Here is an 18,841-nt window from a genome sequence, read left to right as displayed (position 1 = left end):
TATAAAAATTATAGAAAAAAAAATCTGAAACTATACAATGAACCTAATCCAACAATAAATTACACTAGGAGTACAACATTTGAATTTAATACTAATATCAATTCTAAAAAAATAAAATAAAAAGTACTCTATCAAACTCAAACTATTGGGAGCATTTAAAAACTGTAACACATATAAGAAATGAAGTCTTGTTCAGATTGATTGATCAAACTTCGTCTACGATAATGATACTAATCTTAAATTGCCAATCAAACCCGACCTATTCCAAGCTCTACACCTCAGGTAAATAAAAGAAGTACGGAAAATACAAAAGAAATATTGACACGATTTACTAGTAGACGACGCTACGTTGTCTTTTTTCAACAAATGCAACAACTGTGTCTGTGTTATTCCATTCTCCACTATTCCACTCTACCCCTGTTCTTCACATTTATTTTTCTTTCCAGAAATTGCAAATTTCTTCATCCTTTTCCCCCAATTATCATGCCATTTTTGGTTAACATTTCTCTCTCCTAGGGTTTCCATTTCTGCAATTTTTCATCATCAATGGAGGAGGAGCAAACATCCACAATTTCAGCCACTATGAAGGTCGCCAATTCCAGGTTAGTGATGAAACAAATCAGCGAAACTTTTGATAATTCGAACTCAAACATGTTTTCCATTCCTTCTCTTTCCGAACAATGGAGTGCTTTGCAGAGTTCCTTCTCCATTGTAGAAGCTTCAATGGCGAGTCGTGAGAAGGAACTTGAGTCAAAGGAGAGAGAAATTTTTGATGTTTTTGAGAAAGTTGAGATGATGAAGGAGAAGGCTGAAGTTAAGAGGAGTAAGCTAGAATTATGGGAGAAATCGGTGAAAGAAAGGGTGGAAGAGGTGGAGATGAGAGAGAAAGAGGTAAAACAGAGATATGAAGTGATTGATTTGAAGAATAGGCAGATTCTTGAGAATCAGAAGAAGTTGGAAGGGTTGGAGAAGGAGATTGAGGAGCGTAACAGGGTGTTGGAGATGAGAGAGGAGCAGTTGGCTGAACGTTGTAATTTGGATGAAGGGTTTCAGTTGAGGGAGAAGGAGATGATGGTGAGGGAGCAAGGGCTGGATTCGAGGGAACGGCGAATTCGAGAGCGAATGAAGGAGTTGGAGTTGAAGGAGAAGGAGGTGAATGAGGGGGTGATGTTGAGGGAGAAGGGGGTAAAGGTGCGTGAGGAGGGGCTGGATATGAGGGAAAGGCGGATTCGAGAACGAATGGAGGAGTTGGAGTTGAAGGAGAAAGAGGTGAATGAGGGGGTTGAGTTGAGGGAGAAAGGGATGATGGATTCGAGGGAAAGACGAATTCGAGAGCGAATGGAGGAGTTGGAGTTGAAGGAGAAGGAGGTGAATGAGGGGTTTTTGGTTTGTAGGAATGAGTTAGAGGTGAAGAAGAAGGAATTGATTGAGAGTCGTCGAGGGTTGGTGTTGCAGCAGAGGAAGTTGAATGAGCAGTGTGATGAGTTGGAGATGAGAGCTAAGAGAATGGCGGAGGAGCGTAAGGTGTTAGAGTTGAAGGAGAAGGAGTTGATTGAGAGTTGTGAAAGGGTGGAGGTGTTGAAGAGGGAGGTTCAGGAAAGGTGTGGAGCATTGGAAGTGAAGGAGAACGAATTCGAGGTGCGTCGAGGAAAGCTAGAGTCGAGAGAGAAGGATGTTGGTGAGTGTATTTTGGCAGTGAACAGGAAAGAGAGGTTAGTGAATATGGATGCTCGAGCATTGAAGTTGAAAGAAAAGGAAATGAGTGAGAGTGCTCGAGCATTGGAGTTGAAAGAGAAAGAAATTGATGAGAGATGTAAAGGGATGGAGTTGATGAAGAAGGAAGTTGATGAAAGGTGTAGATCAATAGAGTTGAAAGAAAAGGAAATGAATGACAGGTTTCGAGAATTGGAGCTGCAAGAGAAATTGATAGAGAAGGAAATTGATGAACGTTTCCAAGCAGTAGAATTGAAAGAAAAGGAACTGAGTGAAGGTGTTCGAGTTCTGGAAATGAAAGGGAAGCAGACAGATGAGAGCCATAAAGGCCTGAAACTGGTAGAGCAGAAGCTCCATGAGCGGACTCGAGCATTAGAATTGAAGGAAAAGGAAATGAGTGAAGGTATAAAAGCTCTGAAGTTGAGTAAGCAGCAATTGAATAGGCATCGTGATAGTCTGGAATCAAAAGAGAAAGAAGTTAATGAATACTTGAAGGTAGTGAAATTGGGAGAGAAGCAAATGAATGATAGTGTTGAAGCTCTAGAACAGAAAGTAAAGCAAATAGAGGATTGTTGCAAGGGGATTGAGCTGAAACATCGCCAAGCAGCGGAAGTCAGAGAGAAGCAGTTGAATAAAAATCTTGAAGTTCTAGAAATGAAAGCGAAGGAAATAGAGGAATGCTTTAGAGTGATGAAGCTGGAGGAGAAGAAAATGAAACAGTATTCACAGGGGGTGGATGCAAAAGAGAAGCAAGTTAATGAGCAGTGTCAGGATTTGGAGTTGAAAGCGAAATTCATTGATGAGCGTTGTCAATGTTTGGAGTTGCAAGAGAAGCATATAGATGAGGGCTACCAAAGTTTAGAGTTGAAAGAGAAGCAGATCAATGAGCTCTGCAGGGAAATTGAGCTGAAAGAGAAACAACTGAATGAGGGCCTTCAAGCTCTTGAACCGAAAGAGAAACAACTGAATGAGGGCCTTCAAGCTCTTGAACTGAGAGAGAAGCACATTGATGAATGTTACCAAAAATTAGAGCTGAAGATAACACAGATCAGTGAGCACAGTAAGATGGTTTTGCTGAGAGAGAAGCAACTAAATGAGCGCCTTCAGGCTCTTGAACCGAAAGAGAAGCACATTGATAGGCGTTGTGAAAAATTGGAATTGAAAGAAAAACAGATCAATGAACAGTGTAGCATGGCTGAGCTGAAAGAGAAGCAATTGAATGAGGCTCTTCAGGCTTTTGAATTATTAGAGAGGCAAATAAATGAGAAGTACAGGGAAATGGAGCCAAAAGAGAAGGAGGTCAATGACCGTTACGAAGCGATGGAGGAGAAAGAGAAGCAGATAAGTCAGTAACTCTCTTTTGATTTAGCATAGATGTAATAATCTATTATACTCCCCCCGTCCCCAAAACTTCGACCCTTTTGGCCTAATTTTAGTCCCGAAATGATCGACCCATTTGCATTAAAATACCCACCAATTTACAACAATATTTGTGCAAAATTAGCTTCTTCATGTAAATTTTTTTTTTTCCATATATTTTTAATACTTTATCTCTCTACTTTTTTACAAACCCCATGTAAATTTATCTTTCCAATACGTTTTATTTCTTTTTATTTAAGTTTTTCAATAACCGCGAAATCAACCCAAAAGGGTCGAAGTTTTGGTGACGGAGGGAGTACTGTAAATGAAATAGTACTAAATTTATAATATGTGTCATCATGGATAAATTGTAACTCTAGTGAAGTGGTAGTGGCACTACCACGAGGGGTGAAAGTAGTCAAAGCGCCCTGTTTTGATGCTGATGCTATCTTTGAAATGGGTGTAGCCTTTAGTGAAAATTACTTGTTTTATGTTTGGCCTGTCTAATAATATTCTTGGACTATGATAGTTCAAAAAAAGAAAACTAATTTTGTAACAGCAAGAAATTTAATTTGAAACCAATACCATGTTCATAAGAGTTTGATATCAAAGATAGCCCAAATAATCTGTCTAGGTAGTTAAGCCAATTGTTGGCTCTCTAAAGTAGTCTCTAAGTTGTTTTCCAACTTCCAATGCATTCTAGACATCAATTTATTATGCTTAGCTCATGGGCAGTACTTTGTACAGAATATTGAGGAATCTGTTTCCTTCATATTAAATGATTTCTATGTATTAGCTGGTTAGCTACTTGTACCATTCTGAGCATTTTTCTGTACAATAGTACCCTTGGATATATTCAATTTAAAGATTGTATTTTTCTCTGTTCTGCATTCTTGCTTCCCTTAATATTTTGTGCTACTGAAAATGTATGAATGATATAATATTTTGTACTTAAGACTGCAGTTGTTGCCATCTTTTAGATCTCCTCTAATCTTAGTTTGCTCACATTATCTTTTGAATTTCAGTTTTCTATCCGATTCTTCTGAGAATCTAAAATAGTCTCAGACTGAATCTTAATTTTTGCTTCATGTTTACTTTTTAGGAAGCTCCACTTCAGTACAAGTTGAAACTAAAGAGCCTTTGCCAGAGACTTTAACAAGTTATGTTGCTTCATCATCCATCAGGTTGTCCGATGACATAAAATTGCTATGCAAAAACATGGACATGAAAGGTGTAAGATCTTATATTATTCAGCATGTCAAGGAGTATGATGTGTCGGAGGATAAGCTTTTAGATTCTCTTTGTTTGGCATCAGATTCAGCAAAGCTTGTGTTAGATGTGATTCAAAGTTTCTATGAGTTGGAGTTGGAAGAGGTTCCAGTGAAAGATTTTACAAAAGGCTGCATATTTCTGTTAGTCCAGTTAATGAAACTAAGGGCTGATATATCCTCGCATGTAAAAGATGAAGCCAGAGAATTTGCTGACATTTGGAAGATGATGCTGAAGCAGGATGATATTTCTTTGGAGAATTTTGGCTTTTTGCAGTATGTAGCCTCATACAAGCTAGCAGAGTTCTACCAGGTAGATGATCTCCTTTCACTTTTTGTAACCTTTTACGATCAGAGGGAGGTTTATCAACCTGAGAAGAATTCATATTTATGCGATGCATTGGGACTGACAGTAAAGATTCCAGGTATTTGAAACTCTTATTTCTCTTAATACCCAAGTTTATTTTATTCATTAATACTTCGTATTTACCTTTTCTTCTGGTAAAAGAATCATGCATGAAAATCAGTGTAATTACGCGTTTTGATATTGCTACTCCATAAATTTGTTGAAGTGGTTCAATATAATGGGTTTGTAAATTATTTACTGACATGTCTCCACCATAGTAAGCCAAATTGTAATTCTAGTCTAGTTGATTAATCTACTTTTCTAGGGGCCTGAGGAATAGTGGTACAAAGGACTTGCATATTATATATGTGGTATTTGCTTTGACCTTCATATTCAAAAAAGAGTAGAGGAATAGATTGGTTCCGTGCCTTATGTACTGCAAAAACGTACACCATATAGACTAAATTGTATGTCTACTCTCTTGAATTCATCAAATTTATTTGAGACTTGAGAAATAGTGATAAAATAAAAAATAAAGGGCTTTGTACATAATAGCTGTTGAAATTTTGTATATTCATCATTTTAGGATCTGCTTTAGTGAATTGTTCTTTTCTATGGAATAATATACTGGTTCATCGGTTTATCACTCTTCCCTCTTTATTATCATGCTAACTTCTGTAGCATGGGAGTACTTTCAAATCTTCAATTAAATTAGTAGTTAAGACAAGTGCATCTGACTGGTGAACTGTAGCTGAAGGGGCTAATGCAGAGATATTTCTAGCTCTAGGATCTTTGGCTGTCTATGATTCCTTGTCTTCCTTATCATTAGTGTGTTTGATTTGAGCTGCTTTCCTTTTTTGTGCTCTGGCCCTAGATGGTTTATTAGTGTTTTTTCCTGCTCGTCTGGAATAAAGTATGTTGGTAATATTGTCAATTGTCTTGTGAACATGTCCCAGGTTATCTCATATCGACTTTGTCTTAGGTTATTTGACTAGAGATCAAATTCTTTTGTTCATTATACAGACCTTGTCCAATCTCTTATTTTGAGAGATGAACAGCTGCAAGCAGTGAGGTATGTATGTGCACATAATATGGAAGATGCTTTCCCAATAGCTCCACTATTGAGAACCCATTTAGCGAACATCCACAAGAGAGTTAAGAAGATACTCAACAGTGGCAGCAGAACAGCTCAGGTACATTTATCATTATTTAAAAAAAAAAAAAAAAAATTAATAATAATAATAATAAAAACTATAGGTAATCTTTTTATTTACTCATGCCAAACTTGGAACAACTCACTAATACATTTATGCAATAACAACAATTTACATGCTGTGTGTCTACTGTCTAGTATATCGTAGGTTCTCTTTATTGAAATCCAGCAGGTTGTGGTATAGTATCATTCGTAATCCTGTTGGTTTAGACATGATTTAGGTGTGTTTCCTCAAGCCATGTTAGGTATAATTGGGTAAAAAAAATTATTTACTGTGTGTTTTTTTAGTGACCTGGTACTATGTCGTTTGTTCCTGATTCAAATTTCCTTTTGTACTGCATGTGTGCCATAATGGGTTGCTTAAATCCAGCCATAGGTTTTTTCTTTTTTTTTTTCTTTTTTTTTTTATGCAAAGTATATACATAATTTTATGATACCCTAGATTGCATGACTTACTCTTCAATTGAATACTACCCTATTAGTTTGAACATATGTACAGCTATAGTCACTTTGCATATTTTTCTGAGGCCTTGAGATTCAGTGAAGGGCCTGCCTATCTAAATGTCTGGAGACTTATGTCTGTTACACATGAACATGTACATAAGTACACAACCCATGCAATGATGCAAAACCTCAAAACTAGAATTTCATTTATTTGGTTTGCCATTCCCTTGGTGCTTCTCTTTTCATGACTTGGACTCTTTTGCAGGATGATGCTTCTGATATAGAATTAACTGCCCTCAAAGAAGTTGTGAACTGTATTTCCTACTTCAAGCTCGATTCCCATCATTCCCCCGATTCTCTTGAATTGCGCATTGAGCAGTTGGAAGAGGAAAGGGTAAAACGAAAGACCAATGCATGTTCGTTTACAATAAAGAAGTGTTCAGACTTAGAAAAGACAGATGTAGAGGAGATGGAAACAAATAATACAACTCTTCCCTCTGACTCCCTTACTGAGAAGAAACGCCCTGCAGTCTCTGTACAGTCTGCTGAACAAAAAAAGCGTCCTAGGGCAGTTGCTCGTCATGAGTTAACTCCTCATAATCCTATACTTCTTAGACAGCCTGCCAATATCTGGCCCTATGGATATCCTTTTTGGCAACATCGATATCTGCCTGTTACTTGGCATAGCTATCATCTTCGTCCCTTGAATACCATGTCCAATGTTCCATATAATACAAGAACAGGTGGGTTAGTTTCTGGAAGTTACCCTGTTGGCATGCCTACATTGGTTTATAACGGTAAGGCAATCATCTATATTGCAGCTCTCACCCGCACTTTTGTTTCAGTGCTAGACCTCTTATCATTTCTTTGATTTACTCTATATTCACAGCTAGGAGTCAAACTCAGAGAACAGCACGAGACAGTGATTCCATTGCAGTGCAAGCAAATTTCTACAGCAGATAAGTTGAGCAGATGATTATTTTGTGCATAGAAACCTGATCATGCTAACTAAATGCGATGTTGTTTTAAGTACTTCGAATGTCTAGTCGTGCCAGATTATTGACCTTTCAAAGATACCAGATGTGCACAAATTTAGGTAAAGTAACAACCTGTGAATGTTAAGTGTGAATAACAAGTTCATACGTAGGCAGTACTTGAAATTTCTGAAGTCTGTTGCATTTGGTATCTGTATATATTCCTCGTGAACAGAAGGCAACGTGTGTAAATCATTCATTGACTTTTTGTTTCTTGCTCGGAATGGACATTATTTATTGTAATTATTGTTAACAGCCAGGTATGAAGGATTGTCAAAAGTTGCTGAACATTTCTCCTGGTGAGTGGTAAAATTTGTTGGAAGTTCCCTCCATTTCTATATATAGTAAGTGGTTCGGGAGCTCCCTTCGTTCGCCTGGAAATGCATCCTCACCCCTTCCCGCAATGTAAGATAGAAGGAAGAAATGGTACTAGCCTAATAGGTTAGCTGTCCTTTTCAACAAGCATGTTCTTAGATTTTCTTTCGTCCTACTGCGCCTCTACAAGAGTTTTTGTTTTACCCTCCTAAATTATCTCGCTAATGGGTCTAATGGCTTAGCACATACAGCAACAACATTGTAGCAAACTACTAACACAACCTACGAGCATAATACTATGTTGAAACATGAGCATGTGTGTGTCCTTCGTCGATATTCTTGATTGACTTCTACTGGACTGCCAAATACTACTATGAGATACATTAGCTTTGTTCTACATTTTGACGAGTCATGTTGGTATTTTATTTTACCAAATTTGTTTATGTTTATCTTACATTAGGCTTCTTAATCTGGTTGTTCTCATGGTCTTTTGGAGTTCTTTAGGTTTAATTTGTTCTTATTGTCTTGAAGGTTTGATAAACCTTGGACTTGGTTTCTATATTTTTTTTCTTTGGCACTTTTAATACGAAGTACTCATACAACTTTAAGCGCTTACTGCTGCTATTCTATCATTACATGATGCATAAATCTTTTTTTCTTGGCACTCTCTAGGACAGTACTATGTATAATTTTTAATGCTCACTATAGCTTTATTCATGTTAGCTAACCTCGAAACATTTTGGGATTAAGGCTTTGTTGTTATTATTATTGAAGTTGTATTCTTGATCTATCATTACCTATTTACCTGCATATAGCTTAGCTTACAATTTGACACATTCGAAAACCAGATAGCCACATCCAGTGATACTAAAGGCATGAGAATATGAGATCTTACTTAAGGTCTGTTCTGTTCAGCTTAATTTCTGTTCAGTTCATTTTAGTTTAATTCAGCTCCTAATTTCCTTTTCTCATAATTAATTCATTTTAGATTTATTTAGTTCAGTTCAGTCCCAATCAGTTCAATTCAATTCAATAAATTAGAATAAGCCCTTAATCAAGCTTTCAAGCACTAAGAGGACATATATATGTACTCCAGCAAAGCTAGTTCTTAGGCTTTTTCTTTATATTAGTTCAGCTTATTACTCCGTATCAAAGTTGATGATAGCTTATTTTTGAAATAATCGAATAAGGTGGTCTAATAGTTTGTCATTTTATTTGCAACTAGTGTGTGGCCCGGGCGATGCCCCGAGTTGCTAGTTTGTACTTGTTTAATTTGCTAATCAAATTCGACTGTTTAGATAATAAGACTTATTGGTTTCGAGTTTAAGTCTTGCTATAAACATTTTTTATTTGTCAAACTCAATCATTACATAAATGAAACAAATAGTATAATAAGACACAAATTAACTTATGTAAGTTAACTATAATTTTGTTGAATAAAAACACACATTTAATAAATGGCTAAGATGGTAAGACTTTTAACTTAATACTTGTTGGTCTTGAGTTCAAGTTTTTTTATAAGCATTTTTTAGATGCAAACCTAATACATGTGAAAGTGACATGTCATGTTTATAATGACATGTGACGCATATTGTTGACATGTCGAACTTGAAAAAGGTGACATGTGGAACATATTCTGTTTTAGGAAAGTGCATATTAAGGAGGTGTTATTCTCATAAAGTTTTTTTTTTTTTTTTCTACAAAGAGAAGTGCATATTTGTTGGTATAAATGAACAAGTAATTTGGTATTTTGGTACTAGTGTGATTTCATTAAAGAGCAATTTATTACAATGTAAAATATTAGTCATTGAAGAACAGAGCTATTCGAAGGCAATCGAAGCAGAATTTCTCTAAAACACACCTTGTTTATTTATCTCTAATTGGTTTTGGTCATAGGCCTCATAGCATATACGACTAATAAGAGTAACCATTTATGTTATATGTCACATCTAGGGATGGCAATTTAATCCGAATTCGATTCGAATCCAATCCGATTTGAAGGAAAAAGTCCGATACAGATCCGTTAAAAAGTAGTCTAGATCCAAATAAGAGGCGGATCAGACTTGGACCTTGCACAAAATCCGACTCCGGATCCAATTCCGACCAATATGATGTAAAATATGAAATTTATTAGAGAAAGTATATGAAATTTATAGTATATCACATAAACGAAGCGGATTTTATCGAATGTCCGAATAACGGACCGGATTCGGATGCTAAAATAATGAGTCAGATCGGATTCAAATTCGAATCCGAGTCTGTGATCCGATTAGAAAGCAGATCAGATTCAGATTTAGCGCCATCCGATCCGAATTTGATCCGTTACAATTCCTAGTCATATCACTCAACCAATTGACTGTTGGTGTAGTGGTAATTGGGGCTACACATGGAAGGTAGATCGCATGTCTGATCTCCTACAACAACAATTGGAAGGGGACTGAAATCTAACCACCCACAACTGATCCTCGAATCCGAATTAGCCCAGAGGGTAAACTAGGTAGAACACACACAAAAAGAAAAAAAAAAAAAAAAAGGGGGGTCACATCACTCATATGTTAGTGGTGTTAAAATCTCACCCATTTAACATGACTTAAGTTTGAAATTAGATATGATACAACCTAATCAAACCCGACCCGAATACCCAAATTGACACCACTACTCATATGTGCCTTGTGTTCGTTGTTCATATGGAATTATTTCAACTCACTTCGATTTTGACCAACCTTCTTATTTTGCTATTTCCTGAATTGCCTAATTTTATTTCCACCCCCCCCCCTCTCTTTATTTTGTTGATAAGGGTTGAAAAATTAAATGAAAATTAATTTTAAAATATTTTTCTTTAACTTTTTGTATCTCTAAAAAAAATATTGGAAAATTAAGTGGAAAAATATATGGGAGATATAAATTTACAACCACAAGAAAAGTTGTTCCCTCCATATTTTGATAAATGTTACACTTATTAAATTTGACAGTGTTTTAATAAGTGTTGCACAATCTTTTTCGATAAAAAGTTACATTTTAATATTATATCTTTCTCCTTTTATTGTCCCCACCCAAGCTCCCCGTTACGAGTACTTTTTTTCATTCACTCCGTTCTTTTATAATGAGCCTATTTGGATTTTTTTTACAATATTAAAAAAAAATGTAGATTCCTTAAAACTAATATGAAGTAATAGGAAGTACAAAATATTTGAAATTAATGTCAAAAGTAAATTAGAAAAAAAATCATTAAAAAGATAATAACATTGTCAAAAAGTATACCCTTTTAATAGAATAGAGCAAATACAAGTTGATATCTGATATCAACTTGTATTGTTAATATCAAGGGCATTTCAGTCTATTTTCCATTTAAATGATGGGCAAATTGGTATTTCCACAGTTTACATAGCTCTTCCCGTAATGAGTTCCCGTTTTCTCCAAATTTGACGTCAACGATCATTAGATTATTTTCCCTCATTTGATACCCAACGCAGACCTTCAAGAACTCTCACTCTCTCTCCTCCCCCTCATCATTCTCTCCGCCGCCTTCGTAGGAAGTAAACTCCCCGGAATTTGAGTTCTCGAATACGAGTTCGACCCACAAAGCACGTACTACTCTATTTATCAGCTGATGAGCTTTTCTCCGATGGTTTCTTCCTACCTCTTCACCACCTTCATCCGAACCAATTACCCTAACTAGAACCGGATACCGGCCCCAACAAACGAACTGGACCATTCTCCTGCCAAACCAGATTCTGAAGTAGAGCCCTAAACCGAATCGTCGGAAAACAACGATTTGGCTGCTTCGGTTAGTTTGATTTCGTAAAATTAGGTAATTGAAATTATTGAATTTGGATATTGTTCTATATTCTGATGATTATCGATTTGTACTGGAATATTGGAATGTAAGTGTGGATGCATTTAGGATTTTATGTTTTTTATTCCTGATAATCATAGAAATTGAGGTGAAACAATTTATCAGATTGTTGAATATTATTTCTGATAATCATCTTTGTTTTCTCTTTTATTAAGTTTTTTGATTTGATTTTCTCTCTCCTCCAACCCAGATTTGAGTAAAGTAAAAGAGTAAACGTCGTTACCCTATCGTCAATTGAAAATCCGTAACACGTTTTGTAAAAGAAATGAAAAAAACGGAGTCTAACTCAGCTTTCTAATATTTTATGAATACTTTCCAAAAAGCAAACCTATTATTTACAAGATTGCCATGATATCAACATGGTTTGTTGATATCTGATATCAATGGGGACAGCCTCAATAGAATATATGCTCTTAATTTTTATTTTATTATTTTTTTTAGGCATATGCTCTTAATTTTAGTTACCTAACATTAAATACAAACTCTTAATAAAAGGCCAGAGAGTATTAATTCTTTTTTCTCATTGTAATTTTTTAATAAATTATTCACCCAAACACTTTGACTACTCCACTTACCTCTTATTTTATTTAAGTTAAATTGACTAAAACTATATGCTAGTCAAAGTATAACACTTTATTAAAACACGAAGGAAATAAGTAAGATATTCATGAGTATTTTTCCGTTTTTCTATTTGGGGTCAATTGTTGCCTAAGATTATTTTTTATTATTATTAAATTGTCACCGGAATGAATTTATTTTTATCAAATTTTCGCAAGAGATTTTTTTTATTTACCAATCTAGTCAATTGGCCCTTCAATTTTTGTCCAATTATTTTATTTTATTTTAATTTTTTTGGTGAAAGTCCAATTAATTAATATGATTTCCGTAGAAATTGCTTATTTATAAATTAATTCCCTAAGTATGTCAGTTTAGAAACTTATTCCCACGTTATTGTCCATGGTAGGATAGGTACAAGGTTCGTTTTTTTTTTTTTAAAAAAAATTTCTCGTTCATTAAAGAACCGCTAACGATGATAGCGGTTCTTTTAATAATTCTTAATTGCTGGCCTGCTCCTACCTTCTCTCCACCCTCAAACCATGTTCTCCTACTCGCTACTACTCAGAGCTGTTTCTCCATTCTGCTTGAATTTTTCCCATTAATTGCTACATACTCCATTTATAGATTCTTCACATTTGGTTTTCATATTAAGGTAGTCGTCTGAGGTGTTATGCATTACCGACTCATTAACACTATTAAGAGGCACCTCCAAATTCACTTTAATACCATCAAAAAGGGGACAAAGGCTCAAATACTCCCTGTCTAAGAACCGCTAATGGTGTTAGTGGTTCTAAAGGAACTAGAAATTAAAAACCAAAAAAAAAAAAAAAAAAAAAAAAAAAAAACCTTGTACCTATCCTACGTGGACAATAACGTGGAAATAAGTTTTTAAACCGACGTAATTAGGGAATTTATTTATAAATTAGCAATTTCTACGGAAGTCGTTCAATTAATATGATCAATCAATTTTTGACAGCTCCTATTTGGGAATCAATAAAGTGTCCAAAATATTTTGGAACCGTAAAATTTAAAGAAAAGCAACTGCGTCTTTAAATTTTACTGCGTCTCTTCGTCTTCCTTCCTAGTTCCTAATTCCTGCCCACTCTCTGTGTATGTATATTCATCATCATCAAGCTTCTTCACTTTCCCAATGTCATTTTTCTGGAAATTCCATGAATTCATCATCAATGGAGAATTTACACTCTCATGCAACCTCCATTTCTCCTCTTTCCGAACAATGGAGCACCTTGCAGAACTCCTTCTCCTTGCTCAAAACATTAATGGCGGACCGAGTCAAACTAATCGAGTCAAAGGAGAGAGAAATCCTTGAAGCTGCAAAATCTCTCGAATTCTCCCTAGAAGAGGTCGAATTGCTGGAGAATTCCGTCAACCAGAGGCTGAAAGAGGTGCAGATGAGAGAAGAACAATTGAACGAAAAAATCCACGCTTTTGAAGTTAAAGTGACGGAAACAGATGAACTTAGCAAGGAAATGGAGGTGAAACGTTGCGAAATGGCGGAAATGAAAGCGACGATGATGGAGGAGAAAAGGGTGATGGAGGGAGAGATTGAAGAGCGTCGAAAAGTGGTGGAGGAGAGAGAAAATGAGATGGATGAACGATGTCGAGTGTTGGATTGCAGAGAGAAAGTGTTGAATGAACGAAGCCAAGATTTGGTGATGAAATTCAAGGAATTTGATGAGCGACGCAAAGTTCTGGAGATGGAGGAGAGAGAATTGAGGGAGGCTTTACTGGAATTGAAGGCTAAGCAAAGCAAGGGTATTGAAAAATTGGCATTTTTTTTATCACAAAGTTACCTTTTTTACGCTAATATTTTAATCTTAAGTATGTTCTGATTTTCAATTATTGATGCAGTTAAAGTTAATGGAGGAAGATTTGTTTACATTTTTACTAAATAAGGTTTTAGCCCTTTTAGGCATATATGCATAGTTGCATACATTCAAATATGGACTATGGGTGGTTGTTGACTTCTTGATGATGGTGGTGATTTTGACCTTTTTGTGATGCTGCTAATAAAATTGATATTTTTTTTTTTTTATTTATTGATTTATATAGATTGTAGAGCTACACATGGCAATGATGCTCACGGGATTTGATCCCGGATTAGACTTAACCATATTTTGCTAATTGGTATCCTCGATTGCTCATATGATCATATGTATTCGAGTTAAATTGGCTTTGATCCTCTTGGGTTGGATTTATGGCAAAACTGCCAATGTTAATGCCTTAATGGTTGTGGCAAAGGGAGAAGATCATATATGATGCCGAAATGTCTATGTAAGTTGACATGTCTGAGATTAGAGGTACTTGCCAGTTTGAACTAGCTATGTGAAACTGATCTTATTACTGTAATCCTGTTTGGTAAGAAATTGATGCGACCTCCCCCCTTCCTTTTCTCCCGATGAAAGATAGATAAGAGGAAGAAATCATACTAGGTTAGCTGCCCTGCTTGACAAGCCTGTTCTAAAATTTTCTAGATTTTGATGGGTTATGTTGTTATTTTAGACAGGATCCTAGATTCCTAGATGCATTTTTTAACATTCACACTATCTTTACATTTGATTTCTTAGTTTGGGAGTTGTCATGGTCTCTTTTGGAGTTCTTTTGATTTATCTTTGCTCTTTTTGCCTCGAGTGTCTGATGATCCTTAGACTTGGTTTCTATACCTTTGCCCCTTGGCAATTTTAATAGAACTTGAAGAGCTTACTGCTACTTTGTCACTACTAATGCCCCTCGAACCCAGAGCTAGCTGGTTCTCCCTGCATACACCTTCTCACTTGCACATATTCTTGGCATGACACCCTTTGTATAACTTTTAATGCTTACTTTTGTTCTATTACTTGCATAGAGGTTACAACTTCTGCACAAGCAAAAACCAGAGAACTTCAGCCAGTGGCGTGCAGTGAGCTTCAATTGTTGTGCAGAAATATGGACACAAATGGCATGAGATCTTACCTAATTAAGCATTACAAGGACATACATATGATGCTTAGCAAGATTTCTGATTCTCTTCAGTTGGCACCTGATCCAGCAAAGCTTGTTCTTAATGTGATCCAAAGTTTTTACGAGCTGGTTAAGTCTGAAAATATGCCTAGACAAGTTTACTTTGCTAGTTGCATAGCTTTGTCAGGAGCATTGATGAAACTAAACACTAGTATCACGCTACATATAAAAGATGATGCGATGAAGTTCAGTACTATGTGGAGAGATTTTAGCGCTAAGCAGGGTTATACTCGGTCTCAGCTTATGGAGATTTTTGCCTTCCTGCAGTTTTTAGCTTCATTCAAGTTAGCACAGTCGTATGATGAAGATGAACTTTTTTCACTTCTCGGGAACTTCTATACTGAGAGTGAGGTTCGTTGGCCTGAGAAAGACTCATATTTGTGTCGGATATTGGGATTGAAGAAGAAAATTCCAGGTATGTTGAACTAATAAAACTACAGCTTTATTCCTGTCAAAAGTTTCAGAACCCATCTATTGTAAGAGGGGTAACAAATACTCATATTGACCCGAATGTCATTTACATTTGAAAGATTGATATGCATTTACAGTAATTTCTGTCTCCCCACCCCTCATCTCTTTTTTAATTGCTTGTATTCCAATGGAAGTATGATGCATTGGCGAGATGGCTATTTCACTCATAGAATTTAACTTACTTTGTAAGCTGTATGAGTTGGAGATGGACTTTTCCTCTAGAGAAAAAGAAGCTGCATCTAATCTAATAAGGATAATAATCATCCTTGCATATTGGGACTAGGCGTACATATCTTATGTAAATGACTAGCTTGCTTCTACCCTTGTTATCATTTCATCCTTTGTATATACTTAAATACTTGTGTATACCTTTATACACTTGTAAGCCTAAAAGCAATTATAATAAATGAACTATTTAAGCTTTCTCCAAATCTATTACAATCATCTTTGATGTCTTCATCTAGTTCAGATAGCAATTGTTAATAGCCTGGCCTTGTAATATGTGTCATTTTATCCAGAATATCCATGCAGACATGCAGTTGCCTAGAAGCACCGTGTTGTGTAAATATAGAAGTCCATAGCTCCACGCTCAACTCTGCCTATACAAAAACATCATATCATTATAGAATTCGCTTTAATGAATTAATTTAAGCCAAGTTGTTCAGTTGGTTGGATAAGCAGGTTTTATTACTTGTCTCATCTGCCTTATAAGCATGTATTTCGTCGATGATAATAGTCTCTTTTTAACTGCAGCTGAACATTTCTGGATGTAATATGAAGTCTGAATTTTCACTCACAGATTTGATTAATATTATCATAGCAAACTTCACTTAACCCTCCTTGTTTCCCATTCACTTGGACTAAACTTACTGAAGTTTAGTACTTCATGATACCTTTTTATGTAAGCCTGTGGTTATCCGAGTCACTGAGTACATACCAAATTTTTTCTACTTTGCACAGGTTTTATCCGATCTCTTATTAAGAGGGACGAGCATCTTCGAGCAGTTGTGTATATATGCGCATTCAAGCTTGAAGATGCTTTCCCACCAGTTCCTTTACTGAAAGCTCATTTGGAGTGCATCCAGAAGAGAGTGCAGGAAATGCTCAAGAAAGATAGCGACAGAGCTCAGGTATTGTTGCTAAAATCGTTCTATTTTCATATTTTTCGGCTCCTTCCTTGACTGCTCCTTTTACTAGTAAATAAAAGATTTCCATTTATTACAGAATACAAAGCTGAAGTTCGTTCAACCTTATCTTTGATTGATCCTGTAATTTAAACTTGCTGCAGAATGATGCTGTCAACATGGAAAAATCTGCCCTCAGAGTCTTAATCAACTGCATTTCCAATTTCAAGATTGAGTCCAGTTTTTCACCTGCTCCTCTGGAATTACGCATAAAGCAATTAGAGAAGGAGATAGAAGGAAAGACTAGTGCTGAAAGCTAATGACAGTAAAGAAGAATCAAAGTAGCAATCATCCGCTGAATTCAGTAATAGGATTATCCAAGAAGCCGGGGAGTCTAAGATTGCTTAGTTAAGGTGTTTGATACTATTTAACGACGGAGTATATCCTTCACATGATAGCATACTCATATGACATTGTTGATTGAGGAAATTAAAGGATTAAAGGGGTGGTTCGTAGGTAACGGTTGGACCTCAAAAGTTGTATTAGAGGAATTATTATTCACACAACAATTGACAAGTTGTAGATGATTTTCTTGATGTTGTGAATCTTGTGATGCATTATTACAGTGTCAAAGTAAGAACTTAAAGTCAAGGCGAGCCAACGCTCGAGGCGAGCTTACATTGATGGGCTGATTTCACCGGTACTCGAACAAGAATCTCCAGTAAAGTCTCATCCATTATTTCTGTTTTTCTCCTCTTCATTGCCATAATATAACCATGTAATTTGTTGGTCTAAACTTTATAATATGGGGTATGTATTTGTTGAAGGCAGGAGGGAATATATATCAATGATATCGATATAAGTTTATGTTTAATTCGCCTCATTTTTGCTTATCAATTTTGAATTTTTTTTCAAAACCTAATTATCTGATTTGACTAACTTTGACTTAATCATATTTAAATGTTGAAAAACTGCACATTAAACAATTATTTTTTTTTTGTATGATCTGAATTTTTTTTTTTTCTTTACCCGTATAAAAAGTGAACTAAGATTCCTACTTTGTGTGGACTATTTTGAGTTTTGATTTTAGAGATCAGGTCAACAAACAAAGTAGATAATAAAGTCCTAAAAGGCTAAAACTCATTATATGTACACGAAGTGTTTTTTCTTTTTTTTTTTTTTTTTTTTTTTTTGCTAATAATAAAAAAAAAAATCTATCCCATTTATTTTGCATTCTTAAGAGGAACTTAATACGCATATTTATTACAGCTTATTTATGCAAATTAAAATTGATTTTTTAAAGGTGAAAACTGAAAAGAACAAAATCTTAGTTTCTTAAGAAGGCAACTTTTTTTTTTTTTTTTTGAACTCTCTTAAGAAGGAGCCTAATACGTCTACTTAATTATTAGAGCTTATTTATCATTTCAACGGGTGCCGGAGCTGTTTCCAATTGCTCAGAAATTCTCAGTTATATTGATATTTTAAAGGTGAAAAGAACAAAATCTTAGTTTTTAAGTTGAGGAGGGATCCTGGATCAATAACTACACCATATTAACAATCGACATCAATCAACGACGGTGTCATATTTTTATTCACTTTATTATTATTTTTTTAATAAATAATTTCGGATAGCTTTTCTCCCTAATAAAATTTAAACAAAATTAGATAAATACAAGTACAAATTTTTTTAAAAAAAAGTTAAGATAAGATAAATGTAAGAAAAATAAATTAAATAAATTAATTTATATTAATACGGGTTATCTAATTTACAATTAAAAACCCGTCAAAAAAAATTACAATTAAAAATCCCTTACAAAAAATTTCAGCTATAAGTTTGGATAGAATTTTGAAATAACATAATTTCATTTAGAATCTTATATCAATCAAACTTATGCTAAATCCAGCAGAAAATCAGTACATTAAAACCCCAATTGATACTCCGAGTAAAAATTTGGAAATTTGTTCTTCATTTTCCATAAATAAAACCCAAAAAATAATCTTAAAAATGGAAACTTGATTCTCACGGATAACTATTCCTTCCTTATACATATCACCATATCTCTTACCTTCCATCTGAAATCCTCACTTAAAACAAAAATATACGATCAATTGCAGAAAA

At 35.2% G+C, this 18,841-nt stretch overlaps 2 protein-coding genes across 2 annotated transcripts; both read left to right on the top strand.

Moving 5' to 3' along the window:
• Positions 1-4,279: 4,279 nt before the first annotated feature.
• Positions 4,280-7,523, top strand: LOC145576264 (FRIGIDA-like protein 4a). The gene is made up of 4 exons (XM_081634047.1): positions 4,280-4,765; positions 5,710-5,879; positions 6,609-7,140; positions 7,233-7,523. The coding sequence occupies exons 1-4, from the start codon at positions 4,291-4,293 to the stop codon at positions 7,304-7,306; spliced, it is 1,251 nt and encodes a 416-aa protein (XP_081490173.1). The 5' UTR covers positions 4,280-4,290; the 3' UTR covers positions 7,307-7,523.
• Positions 7,524-12,996: 5,473 nt separating this feature from the next.
• On the top strand, positions 12,997-17,699 carry LOC145576263 (FRIGIDA-like protein 4a). Its single transcript, XM_081634046.1, has 4 exons — positions 12,997-13,882; positions 14,973-15,542; positions 16,559-16,728; positions 16,887-17,699. The coding sequence occupies exons 1-4, from the start codon at positions 13,219-13,221 to the stop codon at positions 17,040-17,042; spliced, it is 1,560 nt and encodes a 519-aa protein (XP_081490172.1). The 5' UTR covers positions 12,997-13,218; the 3' UTR covers positions 17,043-17,699.
• Positions 17,700-18,841: the final 1,142 nt, after the last annotated feature.

Source organism: Chenopodium album, chromosome 13 (genome assembly GCF_948465745.1).
Source record: "Chenopodium album chromosome 13, dcCheAlbu1.1, whole genome shotgun sequence".
In the NCBI taxonomy this organism is placed as follows: domain Eukaryota; kingdom Viridiplantae; phylum Streptophyta; class Magnoliopsida; order Caryophyllales; family Amaranthaceae; genus Chenopodium; species Chenopodium album.
Note: the sequence above shows the minus strand (reverse complement) of the source record. Positions and strands in the feature narration are given on the sequence as shown.

Bases quoted from the DNA above. Each gene is read 5' to 3' on its own strand.
- LOC145576264 (XM_081634047.1), top strand. From the start codon at position 4,291: ATGGACATGAAAGGTGTAAGATCTTATATTATTCAGCATGTCAAGGAG. The intron at 4,766-5,709 runs GTATTTGAAACT...TTCATTATACAG, and splicing joins ACTGACAGTAAAGATTCCAG to ACCTTGTCCAATCTCTTATT. The intron at 5,880-6,608 runs GTACATTTATCA...ACTCTTTTGCAG, and splicing joins GTGGCAGCAGAACAGCTCAG to GATGATGCTTCTGATATAGA.
- LOC145576263 (XM_081634046.1), top strand. From the start codon at position 13,219: ATGTATATTCATCATCATCAAGCTTCTTCACTTTCCCAATGTCATTTT. The intron at 13,883-14,972 runs GTATTGAAAAAT...TTACTTGCATAG, and splicing joins GAAGGCTAAGCAAAGCAAGG to AGGTTACAACTTCTGCACAA. The intron at 15,543-16,558 runs GTATGTTGAACT...TACTTTGCACAG, and splicing joins ATTGAAGAAGAAAATTCCAG to GTTTTATCCGATCTCTTATT.